Source organism: Thalassophryne amazonica, chromosome 6 (assembly GCF_902500255.1).
Source record: "Thalassophryne amazonica chromosome 6, fThaAma1.1, whole genome shotgun sequence".
NCBI lineage: Eukaryota > Metazoa > Chordata > Actinopteri > Batrachoidiformes > Batrachoididae > Thalassophryne > Thalassophryne amazonica.
Genome location: NC_047108.1, coordinates 70,042,783 through 70,057,344, shown reverse-complemented (window position 1 = coordinate 70,057,344; position 14,562 = coordinate 70,042,783). Strand labels below are relative to the sequence as shown.

At 42.4% G+C, this 14,562-nt stretch overlaps 1 protein-coding gene across 1 annotated transcript in view; it reads left to right on the top strand.

Annotated features, from left to right (window-relative positions):
- lrp1ab (low density lipoprotein receptor-related protein 1Ab) overlaps nt 1-14,562 on the top strand; it is a 408,853-nt gene that overhangs the window by 53,098 nt on the left and 341,193 nt on the right. Inside the window, exon 2 of the mRNA XM_034172428.1 lies at nt 5,796-5,918. Coding sequence (XP_034028319.1) covers nt 5,796-5,918 — 123 coding nt within the window. The remainder of the gene's footprint in view (nt 1-5,795; nt 5,919-14,562) is intronic.

Sequence of the window (14,562 nt, the reverse complement as noted above, 5' to 3'; positions counted from 1 at the left end):
CTCGGATAATCACACGACTGAAAAGCAACCGCCAGCCGTCTGAAATCCACCTGAAAGCCATCCTGTGAGACCAACACAGAGGTGGTTTTGTGCCGCGTAATGAACGGCTCCGTGGTGCATCCCTCCACTTTTCTTTCCATGAAAAAACTCCTGTAACAGTGGAATGTGCTGAAAAAGTGCTGATATCCACGCCTTCTGCCTTTTTATTGTATGGCCTTGCCTTACAATATAAAGCGCCTTGGGGCAACTGTTTGTTGTGATTTGGCGCTATATAAATAAAATTGAATTGAATTGAATTGAATTTTTGTGAAAGTCAGACGACGTCCCGGCTCAACAAAGCCTTCACGTTGGAAATGATCTGGTTGTTTCAGCGGGGTTTGAGCCTGTCGATCGGCGCTCGGAGCACGGCGTGCTCTCAGTAGTTGTGGGCGGTCTTTAAACCGTCTGGATCACTCCTTAATCTGTGTAATCCCCATAAAATCGTCCCTGAAAGCCATATTAATTTTCCGAACGTGTCCACCTGGAGGTCTCTCAGTTTCTGGAAAAAAACTGATGCAGCAAAGCTCCAAATCGTTCAGACATTTATTCACAATAAAAAAGACGACAAGAGGGGTGGACCACTGCTCACACAAAGCCTGCTCACAGACGAATGACGCAATCGACAGGCGTGAAAAAACTCACGCATGCGCACGAAGGTTCAAGCTTGGCTGATGCAATCACACGTGATTCAAATCCATATGGTTTTTGAAAAAAATAAAAAGGTCGGATACTTTTCTAACAGACCTTGTATATATTATTATGATATGTCCATATTCTTGAGCTAGTTAGGTGCGTAGGGAAAGTTCCCATGGGATAAAAAAGCTTTTCATTCTACCATCCCTGGTTCTCAAGACCAGGCACCTAAGTGGCTCTACTTTGCTCTATTCTACTCTTCTATTCTACTCTTCCTTTTGTAGATATTTAGATATACCTTAGTATACACTAGTAGAGTTCTACCTTAGAAATAGAGTGTATTATAGAAGACATACTTTACTGAATTTTCATGAGATCTTGTGATTATGAACCCCTGATCTTGCTATAGGAAAAGGGACACTTTGTCGGGGTTGGGCCAACATTTGAGTTTGGATAGGACCTGGGGAGTATTGCAGTTTTGGTGATTAATCTGGTGCGGTTAGGACTCTGGTCTGAGCCTCCGAGTTATCTTTTCAGGGCAGCTGTCATTGTGAATGCTGGACTACATGTAAATGCTCAGCTGCAAAATTCCTGTCACTGTATGTTCTGACATATCTATTGTTTTGTTTTATTTTTGTTTATGTGACCAAAGCAGAAGGTCACCCCACTGAGTCTGTTCTGCTTGAGGTTTCTTCCTGTAATCAAATTGCGCCAATGTGCTTGTGCATGGAGCTGGTAATTTAAACCTTGCTCTTGTGTTGGGCTTTGGCGCTTTAAATAAAGTGAATTGAAATAGCTGTTTAAGAAATGTAAATGTTAGTTAGTTCGGCGTGTCAGAGGACAAGTTTAGACATGTCCAGCTCTCCACAATTTCACTGATACTTACTGGACTGGTAAGCATTGAAAGCCGAGATAGACATGTCCAAACTTGTCCTCTGACACGCCGAAACGGAGGTGTTCCTTTGTCTCGCTTCCAAAGCGAATTGGTCGTGACGCGTGAAGCCTCCGCGCGGCTTTCCATGACAAAATCTCTTGTTAAAAGTGAAATCTGCCAGAAAATGGCTGATGTCCAGCTCTTGTGATAACCAGAGAAAGAGCACACGATGGTCTCGTATCCACAGAGCCATCCGTTTAGAAATGGTCCGGTGGCTTGTGCCGCATTGTCGCAGCTCGGAGCGTGGCGCGCCGAACATGGCGCGCCGAGCGTCCTTAAAGGGGTCCTTAAAGCTGTACTAACAGACCTTTTTCTCTGTAAAATTTTCACCGAAAGCCAGATAAATTTTTCGAATGGTTTCCAGGTGCCAGTTTCTAACAGCTTCTGAAAAAATTCTGATGGAAAAAAAGTCCTTTTCATTCCGCCATTTCCAGACAATGAAAATCCGACGAGGGGGCGGGACCACTCCTTCCCAAGGCGTGCTCACAGGCGAATGACGTCACCGACAGGCATGGAAAAACTCACGCATGCGCACGAAGGTTCAAGCATGTCTGACGTAAAAACATATGAATGAAATCCATATAGTTTTTGAAAAAAATAAAAAGGACCGTTACTTTATTGACAGACCTCGTATTCCTCTAATGTTATTAACAAGTAACAGTCGTTTTTTTTCTAACGGCTGTGACAGAAAGTGTTTTGGAACCTCTGGTCTAAGCACAAGTGGGTTTTGTTTATTTCCCACCACACAAAATGTACCAGGACATTTGGTGTGCTGAAAGGAAGCCTCAGGCCATCGTGGTTAGCCTAGTTCTCATTCCTTCACTAAACGGCTGAGTGTGTGCATGTCGCTCTGTCTCAGATCTCACATTTGCCTTTTGTCAAATGTTTGACAATCAATATGAACTCTGTTCAGACATCTGAAAGCTGCATTTTGTGCCACTTGAATTAAGTTCTGTAAAGGCTTTTTCTGGTGCCATTGTGTGTGAACCAAGTGGCAAGCTTTGCATTTTAAAATCCACCCCCCGCCCCCCAAAATCTCCTCACATATGTGATTTGATCTCTGCAGCTGCTTAACGTTTAAATGTATTTTTAAAAACATGACAATCAAAAGTCTTTCTGTGTCATTTGAAAAGGCTCAGATTTAAAACCTTTTGGTCTGCCAGTCCAACGGAACGTGACTGCAATGATACACTATCCCTGTGCTCTCTTGTGATTTTAGTCACATCCCGACCCCCTTGCGGTGCACACGAGCCCCCCCACCCAACCTCTCTGTCTGCCAAATGCGTAGCGAAGCAAGTCATCCAGGGCAAGTGAGGGCTCAGTCCCTGCAGTGAATCACAGTGAGGGCTTTATTGCTGTCTTTTCCAGAGCATTGCTGTACAAAAGCAGAGAACAACAAGCAGCACCCCCATCGATCACTTCCTCAATTCAAAACATGTGCATGAACTAGTATGACACCTGTGGCACCACAAATGTTGAAATCATTTCATGCTGTTTGGTTGTAGAAGATGTTCACTCTTTGCAAGGTACCACCATGGATGGCAGAGAATGGTCAAAACTAGTCCCATGTGGTTGCTCTATGTTAAAAATAAATAAATAATAGAAGAATACCTCCAGAAATAAATAGGAGTAGATGACAGAAAATGAATTTTAATACTCTGTATGCAGGGCACGACATTAAAACAAATGCCTAGTTCAGTATATGGAGTCACATTACAGTATGGAAAAGTGGTGTAATGAATGTTGTTGATCTGTGATTTCTATGTATTTCAATGGTGCATTCTATGTGATTTTTATATATTGTTGTTGTTATATTTATTCTCCATGCTATTAATTGCATACAATCGGCAAGTGTGAGAAGTGCTAGTACGTGCAATCCAAAGTGAGAGCAGAGATTGCAGCACACAGATGAACTTCATCTCAAAACAGGTGTGTTTAGACTTTGGCTGCTGACATCGCTTACTTTGGGATTAATAATTGTGTGACTGTTACAGAGTTTATAATATTTATTGGGGAGGTGATGGTCTAGTGGTTACAACGTTGGGCTTGAGACTGGAGGATCCACAGTTCAAATCCCAGCCTGACTGGAAAATCACTAAGGGTCCTTGGGCAAGTTGCTCCCGGTATGTAGTGAGTACCTTGTATGGCAGCACCCTCACACCGGGGTGAATGTGAGGCATTACTGTAAAGTGCGTTGAGCATCTGATGCAGATGGAAAAGCACTATATAAATGTAGTCCATTTATTGTCATTATACAAAATGTACAATGACATTGGAGAGAGCTTCTCTTTTGTCAGTGCAAACAGATAAAGTAAAAACAAAAACTATAAAATCCTACAGGACAGTGCAATGAAAATCTGTATGTACAAATATAAGATATGAATATATGTTGTGTATATATATATGTTGCAATGTTGTGATGACCTTCATCTCAGGTGTTATTACGTTATGCTGAGTGAGTAAGCTCAATTATGATGAGGTCAACCACAAACATGATACCTGCACCATCAAGCCGATAGCGTGTTACTGAATCACTGCCATTCAACATACAAGAAATGTCTCTCCTTCCTCTCTGTCTTCTCCACCAACCTATCTGTTTAAGACACTCTTAAGATACTCTTACGCTACCTGTCTGTGTCCTCGGATAAAACACTTAAGGCCCCCTGACACTTGCACGACTTTGATCCACGCACTTGCACGCGCTCTGCCATGCACGAGAGTAAACTCGTCTCAAACTCGTAAACCGTTGTAATCTGTGCGCAGCTTCATGCAAGTGCGCAAAGAAAATTTTGAAATGTTAAAAATCTCCATCACGCATTAATGGCATGAACTTCACGTGAACATTACTGCAAACACTTTGAAAACATTGCGTGAGTGCGAGTGATTGCGTCAGTGCACTGCATCAGCGCACTGCTCGTCTGAATGATTATAGTGAGTTGTTAAATCTATCATAAATGTACTTTTACAGCAGCTCACAAGAAGCAGTGAACATGCAACTGTTTTACCAAACTTTTACAATAAAACCATGACAAATAATAACCTTTTTAGACGGTTCCAAATGCTTTCTCCTCCTCATTAAGTGCGTGCGCACGAGAGAGAGAAGCTGCAGCTGGAACAGCCCTCTGTGATTCTGGAAGTGATTAGAGGCGTTTTCAACAGCCAATTCGAAGAGAAAATGATTAATCAGCTACAAAATAATTATTTAATATATGCAGCGTCCAGCACACAATGCGTGGCAGCCAGTGGAACAAAGCACGGTATCCACCAGGGAACACAGCGGGTGGGATCGTCATGACGATGTGTGTACAAGTGCGCTGATCAAAGTCATGCAAGTGTCAGGGCACCTTTATTCTGCATTGTCTCACTCCACCCAGCTGCAAATGGGCACTGGCCTCACCTGGGGAAGTAATCAGCATTGAACCGGTGTCCCTTCCAGGGGGAGTCATAGACTCTCATCTGCTTGACGCTGCGCAATCCTGAGATAAGCACCGGCACCAGTGGCCTCAGGGCCTATATAGGATTCAGTGGTGGGACTAAATGTGACCAGGGTTTGTGTTGGTGTGGCTGAGTGAGAGCATGTCAGCAGTGGCAGACTGCTGATGGCTCATGAATGCACCCTGTGGTACACCTCAACAATCTCTGCTGACTTGCTGCCCAGAACTACCGCGCTCTGCTTTTTCCCCACGGCTCATACGCTGAGAGAATGCCCAGTTCTGTCTGTGCCACCACACATGAAAGAGCCTCTGTGGTAAAGGGTGAAAACACCTTAAGATTAATGTTAAAAAAAAAAAGGGGAGCCAAAGAAATGAGATGTTTGTAAGAAGAAGGGAAACAGCATCAAACTTTGAACTTAAAGACACCACTGTTGGTTCTAAACTTGTAGGGGAGGTTTTTTTTTCTTTTTCTTTTTGCTTTAACAGTGTTCCTGTGGATCTTTTGGTACAAAAACATTATTGTAAACTTGGGTTGACCTCTGCATGTTGCTTTGCCCTGCTCAGTTGAGATCTGTACTGCATGAAAGTGAAAATTTCTGATCCGGTATGAAGCGAAATTGTTGAAAAATGCATTAAAACAAGAAGCACATTTTCTTGCATGAGAAATTAGATGCTAATGAGTTGCCTTTATTTGGAATTCTGTGAGTTAAATGTATTTATGACTTTTTTTTTTTTTTATTATTTTTCTTTTGAAGCTCCCAAGACCTGCAGCCCGAAGCAGTTTTTATGTAAGGACCAGCACACCTGTATCTCCAAAGGTTGGCGCTGTGACGGGGAGAAGGACTGTCCAGACGGCTCTGATGAATCACCAGATATTTGTAAGTGCACCACCATGTTAGAAAACAAAAAAATCAGTTGAAATTGATTGAAGATGTACTGTAACTTTCACCCGGCAATTTTCAAACATGATGGGATGTTTATGGACAAATATTAGGGGTGGGCAATATGACCTAAAAAGAATATCACATTTTTCACTTTTTTGATGGTGGCAATATCACAGTACAACAATATGGCCACTTATTATTATTCGAGGTACAGTTTGATCTGAACAATTTTAATTTTCAAATCTTGTCCTTCAAATTGAAGATCTGTATGAAAAGTGTCATGACTCAAAGTTTTTTTTTTAAACAGTTTTGTATGTTTACCAGATCCATAGCTGTGCTTAATTAATGACCATTAAGTTTTAAAAAGAGGTTGGAGCGCAAAGGTCTGCTGGTTCACAGAACAGAATCACAGTTTAACAGTTTTCCCCAAACTATTTTGTTTTTTTTATTAATTTATAGCTAGATACAGCTTTAAGAAAAGTATTTAACAGGTGTTTGACTCTTGTATGGTGCTCTGAAGAACAGGGAAAAAACAGAGCTCTGCTGTGCTGATCCAAGGTGCAGATGCTCCAGAATGATTGATTTCTAAATTAATGGACATTTAGTGCTTTTTATCTATTTCCTCAGTGTTATTTTTCTTTGACTTCGTTAAAAAATATTTCTTTCCTGGTGAGGGTTCTGGTTAGTCTGATTCCTCATGGTGTTGATTGTATTGTGCAATCCATATTGTGGTGCACTATCACACCAGTGATGATTATGATACACTGCAAGACATTATTAATTACATTTGAGATAATGATCACAGCCATGTGTGGTTGTTAGCAGGTTTACAGAAAATTACTAAAAAATAACTTTGAGAATTGTTGAAGAGAAGGGACAGGATCCAGGGGGGCATAAAATTTTGGGGCTGATATGGATAAAAATGTTCGGTGTTTGGTATTATATCTATGAACATGTACATTTTGATCAAGATTCAGATCCCAGTTTAGTAGATCACAATAATTATTAATTGGGGTAGTAGATGATCTCTTTTGTCAGAGGATTTATTTTTCTCTTGTTGTCCTTGTATTATAAGAGTTAGATAGTTGTGTCGAGGACAGAGGTATGCTGTCTACTGAGTGCCCCTTGTGCTGTTTTTCCCATTTGGAAGAAGTGTCTTGTCAAAACAGAAAGTTATGATGCAAGAAACCTCCCACACAAAAATTCTGGCTTCTGTTTCCCCCCTCTTTACTGCCACCTCAGCATGGGTGGATCGTTCTTTCACCTCAGTGTCACAACATTTCCAGACATTTTAAGAAGTTCGAGGCAGTTATGTCCCAACACTTTGAACATACAGTAGTGTTCAGAATAATAGTAGTGCTATGTGACTAAAAAGATTAATCCAGGTTTTGAGTATATTTCTTACTGTTACATGGGAAACAAGGTACCAGTAGATTCAGTAGATTCTCACAAATCCAACAAGACCAAGCATTCATAATAGGCACACTCTTAAGGCTATGAAATTGGGCTATTAGTAAAAAAAAGAAAAAGAAAAAAAAGAAAAGGGGGTGTTCACAATAATAGTAGCATCTGCTGTTGACGCTACAAACTCAAAACTATTATGTTCAAACTGCTTTTTTTTAGCAATCCTGTGAATCACTAAACTAGTATTTAGTTGTATAACCACAGTTTTTCATGATTTCTTCACATCTGTGAAGCATTAATTTTGTTGGTTTGGAACCAAGATTTTGCTGGTTTACTAGTGTGCTTGGGGTCATTGTCTTGTTGAAACACCCATTTCAAGGGCATGTCCTCTTCAGCATAAGGCAACATGACCTCTTCAAGTATTTTGACATATATAAACTGATCCATGATACCTGGTATGCGATATATAGGCCCAGCACCATAGTAGGAGAAACATGCCCATATCATGATGCTTGCACCACCATGCTTCACTGTCTTCACTGTGAACTGTGGCTTGAATTCTGAGTTTGGGGGTCGTCTCACAAACTCTCTGTGGCCCTTGGACCGAAAAAGAACAATTTTACTCTCATCAGTCCACAAAATATTCCTCCATTTCTCTTTAGGCCAGTTGATGTGTTCTTTGGCAAATTGTAACCTCTTCTGCACATTTCTTTTATTTAACAGAGGGACTTTGCGGGGGATTCTTGCAAATAAAGTAGCTTCACACAGACGTCTTCTAACTGTCACAGCACTTACAGGTAACTCCAGACTGTCTTTGATCATCCTGGAGCTGATCAATGGGTGAGCCTTTGCCATTCTGGTTATTCTTCTATCCATTTTGATGGTTGTTTTCCGTTTTCTTCCACGCGTCTCTGTTTTTTTTTTTGTCCATATTAAAGCATTGGAGATCATTGTAGATGAACAGCCGATAATTTTTTGCACCTGTGTATAAGTTTTCCCCTCTCCAATCAACTTTTTAATCAAACTACGCTGTTCTTCTGAACAATGTCTTGAACGTCCCATTTTCTCAGGCTTTCAAAGAAAAAAGCATGTTCAACAGGTGCTGGCTTCATCCTTGAATAGGGGACACCTGATTCACACCTGTTTGTTCCACAAAATTGACAAACTGACTGACTGAATGCCACACTACTATTATTGTGAACTCCCCCTTTACTACTTTTTTTTACTTATAGCCCAATTTCATAGCCTTAAGAGTGTGCATATCATAAATGCTTGGTCTTGTTGGATTTGTGACAATCTACTGAATCTAATGGTACCTTGTTTCCCATGTAACAATAAGAAATATACTCAAAACCTGGATTAATCTTTTTAGTCACATATAACTACTATTATTCTGAACACTACTGTAGTTTGCAAGACATTGTATTGTCATTCTTGTGTGTGTGTGGTAATATACAAATGATAAATGTTTATGAGCAATAGAAAGAATATTCCATGCGTTTCACTGAATGGAACATTTAATCTTTTACCGAATAAAAAACATTAATTATTTGTTTTATATAACAGCTAAAATAGATCCTTATCATTTGAAATGTTATTCATAAACAAGAGAAAAGGGGCTTATATTTTTGTCATCTGTCACCAAAACAAACCCCATCATGTTTGTTTTTAAACTAAGCGCCATTGCCATGTCAAAGGTTGCGAGAGTGCTAGTGTGAGTGCACAGTCCATCAGTGCTTGATTGCTGTACACGCAAACACAATACGCTGTGTTTTTACTTTAAGGTTGTCACGGCGTACAATGGTGCAAAATGTATGGAACCAAAATTGCACAGTAAATGGGACAAATTATCAATATCACGTGACATACAAACCAACAATCAAATGACAAGGATCTATTTAGGTGTTATATAACATTCTATCATAGGCATTTGATTCTGATACTATAGTACTCCTTATGAAATAGATAAGATGATAAGTTTGGGTTATAATGAGGATGGTGAACATTAGACGGTTTAGATGCCACTTGTCCAAAGATGCATCTTGTACTGTTGTACTGTATAGTTGGTCGCGCTGTTTATTCAGGTGTGAGTTGTGAAAGAGGTTTGATGGATTTCTGTGCAGCATGCTGATGTTCTGTTGGCATACGTTTCAAAGGAGTCACATCGTTGGCACTTCGACAGTATAATGGACTAAAGTCTGAAAGTGGCTGTTCTGACATCTTCAGCATGCATCCATGTTAAACTCTATTCTTAATCTATTGAACATCTTTCTTCAAGGTGGTGAGGATTACTGGTTTAACTCAATTTATGTCATACCTTCACAATGTTTTTTTTTTTTCATTTTTTGATATATTTTGTCCTTTTTTAGCCAGATTAAGAACTTCTTTAGCAGCAGCATGAATCAGCTGATATAGGAGGCCTGTCAGAATTCTGACCTTTCATTGACATGAAATGTTTGTGAGGTACTACCCCAATTCCAATGAAGTTGGGACGTTGTGTAAAATGTAATTACAAACAGAATACAATGATTTGCAAATCCTCTTCAACCTATATTCAATTGAATACACCACAAAGACAAGATATTTAATGTTCAGACTGATAAACTTTATTGTTCTTGTGCAAATGTTTGCTCATTTTGAAATGGATGCCTGCAACACATTTTAAAAAAGCTGGGACAGTGATATGTTTACCACTGTGTTACATCACCTTTCCTTCTAACAACACTCAATAAGCGTTTGGGAACTGAGGACACTAAATGTTGAAGCTTTGTAGGTGGAATTCTTTACCATTCTTGCTTCTTGCATCTTTACTTGGATGGCAGCATGTGTTGCTCTAAAACCTGGATGTACCTTTCAGTATTGATGCTGCCATCACAGATGTGTAAGTTGCCCATGCAGTGGGCACTAACACACCCCCATACCATCACAGATGGTACTTTGCACTCGAACTTTGCCCTGGTAACAATCTGGATGGTCTTTTCCTCTTTTGTCCGGAGGACACAATATCCATGATTTCCAAAAACAATTTGAAATGTTGACTCATCAAACCACAGCACACTTTTCTACTTTGCATCTGTCCATTTCAAATGAGCTCGGGCCCAGAGAACGCGGCGGCATTTCTGGATGTTGTTGATGTATGGCTTTCACTTTGCATGGTAGAGTTTTAACTTGCACTTGTAGATGTAGCGATGAACTGTGTTAACTGGCAATGGTTTTCTGAAGTGTTCCTGAGCCCACGCGGTAAGATCCTTTACACAATGATGTCAGTTTTTAATGCAGTGCCGCCTGAGGGATCGAAGGTCACAGGCATTCAATGTTGGCTTTTGTCCTTGCCTCTTATGTGTAGAAGGTTCTCCAGATTCTCTGAATCTTCTGATTATATTATGGACTGTAGATGATGGAATCCCTAAATTACTTGCAACTGAACATTGAGAAACAGTTCTTAAACTGTTGGACTATTTTTTTACGCAGTTGGTCACAAAGTGGTGATCCAGACCCCATCTTTGCTTGTGAACGGCTGAGCCTTTAGGGGATTCTCCTTTTATACCTATCATGAAACACACAAATAGTGTCCTCCATTCCCAAGCGCTTATTGAGTGTTGTTAGAAGGAAAGGTGATGTAACAGAGTGTTAAACATATCAATGTCCCAGCTTTTTGAAACGTGTTGCAGGCATTCATTTCAAAATGAGCAAATATTTGCACAAAAACAATAAAATGTATCAGTTTGAACATTAAATATCTTGTCTTTATGGTGTATTCAATTGAATATAGGTTGAACAGGATTTGCAAATCATTGTATTCTCTTTTTATTTACATTTTACACAACGTCCAAACTTCAGTGGAATTGGGGTTGTAGTAGGATGAAAATAATAATGAATGGGATAACGGGAAAACCCACCTTACACTTGACTTACCAAGTCAAGTCAGGGACCGTGTTCTGCTGTTGGATGTCGCTGTATCCATCACACCATGGAATTGCCTAGGGTCCTGGATAGAAACCACCCAGACAGGCAACTGGTCCATCCCCACTGCTTGAAAGTAACTATCTAACCATGTAACTAGGTGAAGTGTGGGCATCCCCTTTGCCCTCTCCAGACGCTGGGGTCCTCAACACTGCGGATCATGCACAGAGAAATGCGCCACATGGCCAGATTGTCATAGCTGATGCTCCATCACAGTGCAAATAATTTCCTCATCTCAAACACCTTAAGTAACAGCTGATTTGACACAGTCATTTCAAGATCCCAAGGAACATCTGAAGAGACCTTATACCAAACACATCCAGTTGTCACTGCTTAATGTCCAGGACTCACAACCATACAGCAAGACGGGAAGCACCAAGACCCTCAAGACTTGGACATTCATTCTCCTGCAAAGACCTCTGCATTTCCAAACACCGTTGTACAGCAGCTTTGTGACTCCATGAAGTTTTCCCAGGGGTCTTTTGATCTCAGACGATGAGGACCCAGAGGTGTGACTGTCACTGCCAACTGCTGACATTATCATGTATGTAGGCTGTGTTATGTGCCGACGCGGGTTGAGGAGCGGACCTGCGTCTGACTGAACCCAGCGCTAAATAACCAGAAAGCGGTTCCAAAAACAAAACATTTATTTCCCTTTCTGTGCAATAATTGTGTACAACATAATATATGGTTTGTCTGGCGGAGTGAAGGACGGCGCGCTCTCCAGCGCCCAAAGGGATCCAAGCCCGGTGCTTCTGGTCTCACATTCACCGCCAAACACCCCCCAGGTGGACACGACAAACTGACTCTGTGAAGGATAGAAGAGATGAGGTAAGTCAACAGCTACAACTAATATCCTTCAAAGGCACACACTATCAGCAACACATTCAGGTCTGAATTTAAACTTTATGTAAATGAGCAGCTTCTCACAACAGGTGGAGGATCATCAGTCCGCACGCCACGGCCGTGAGAAGCGAGCTGCACAATTCTCATCAATGTTCAAATATACTGCGTAACAAAATACCAAATTACTGTTAACACTTATTCAGACAATCAATCACTTCTGATGTGTGCTGACAGCATGTGTCCCTCACCCGTCCTCCTTCACAGGCACGATGTGTCAAACCCAGGCGCGGTCCTCAGCGTCTCACAAACGAACGTCACAAGGTCGAGTTCCTGGCAATTCTGCTTGAATCACTCATGGCTTAAATGCAGAACGCCATCTCATTATCTGCTTCAGCTGAAAGTCTTTAAGTCTGCACTTGAGCATCATCCACAGGTGCTGCGAGTCATTAGGCCTGCACATGAACATCCTCCACAAGTGCAGCCAATAATGTTGATGAGGGTGAAGGATTCTTCTGCCAGCACCGTCTCCACAGACAAAAACCAGTTTGCATACCACCTGGAGAGCAAAGAAAAGAAAACAACACAAAAACATCCAGCCAAACCCCCCAACACACAACAGTACCCCCCCCATCAACGGGAAGCCTCCCGGCGACCGAACAGACCAGGCCCGAGAACAGCACCTTCCTCCGGGGTCCATGACAGCAAGCAGACGGCGTAACGCTCCCAAGGTCCACAGCAGACAGCAGGACAGGGCACCGCGGCTGGAAGGCCGGCTGGCATCAACAAAACCCCAAAAAAGTCCCATATACAACCCAACATACAAGAAAAACACAAAACCCACCCAAAACCTCCCCAGGGGACCGTCCCATCCAACCCCGGGAAGAAAAGAAAAACTCCCAAATACACAAACCCAACACAGCCCCAACAACACAATACAAACACAAATTCACAAAGAAAAATAACAAACAACCCCCCCCCCCAGAACGATATGCAGAGCCCCCCCCCCCCAGAAGACCTTTACCGCCAGTTCCAGGAGAGACAACCAAAACCGGAATCCTACAGAGGTCCCCAGGTTTACATGGAGGAGCAGCGCCCCCCAGAGGACCGTACCATCAACCCCAGGAGGCCCTCTCCCCTCAACCCAGGAACTCCAGACCCTGCCACACTTGGTTAGTCGGCCCCACAATCAATTCCCCCCCAGAGGACCGTCCCATCAACCCTGGAGGTGGAACCTGGAAGGAAGCATAAAAACACAAAAATCCAACCCCCGGCAGACTTCATTAAAACACCCCGGGGGCAAACAAAACAACTGGAAAACCCTGTTACCTCCCCCAGCACCCCGAAAGACCCCAGATCACTGCCAGAGCCAGTCGGTAGCTCCATTTTGGCGAACGGCACAAAATTACTAAGCGGGGGAAGGAAACAGGAAAAACTAACCCGGTTCCAACCCCAAAGCACAGCGGAAAACCGGAAATACGTCCGGTGCCCCTACCCGACCATACCACCAGCCTATTGGGAGGGGCAGAACTACTGAAATGGTGAACGGCAACAGATCGGCCCACCCCTCCAACTGAGGTATGTTCCCGCTGCACCACACCCCGGTAACACCAATGACGAACGGTCAAAGGCCAACCGAGGCTGGAGTGGAACCGGGCCCTAACCAAACCCAAAAAAACACCCCTGACAACCCCCCCCCTAGGTGCAGAGGTCTTCTGAGAAACACTCAGCGTGACCAACCTGCACCACCCCACAACCCACAAGACAAACGGTCTTAGGGCAAGTGAGGTTGGGGTTAGGGAAGCAGGGAAATAAAAAACAACAAAACAAAATGACCCAATCCCAAACAGAAAATACCTAAGTTCAAATGATAAAAACCAACGATTGGCTGAGTCCAGCCGAGTTCCGAACCGCCAGTCGTTCACTCCACCAGAACCGCCTCTAAACACCCAAACAATTTATAACCCCTTACAAAAAAAACAAAAAAAAACAGCCCAAATAACTTTTTTTTTTTTTTTTTCCCCCATTATTGTGCCTGTCCAAGAACACCTGGAGATGTCCTTAAGGATCCTAACAATGGAGAGTCATTACTCCACAACGCAGTGACCCAAGCTAAGGCGTCACCTCGGAGCAAATTTGTCACATATGAGACACGGCTACCATCAGAAGAGAAGGAAGCCGAATCTCTGGGTGACGGAGTTATCTGCACCGGTATCGATAGTGCCGCAGCTGGAGGAGCAGAAAGCAGAACGGCGTGCGCTGCAAGCTCCATAATGCAGGCATCTGTTTGTTTAATTAGGTTTGCGCGATACTGTAATTGCTCCCATATTTTCTCCAAGTATTCTTGAACTCTTTCGGCAAATGGAACCGCTTCTGCCGCTGGGTCCATTTTAGAATGGCCGGGAACTACTGTTATGTGCCGACGCGG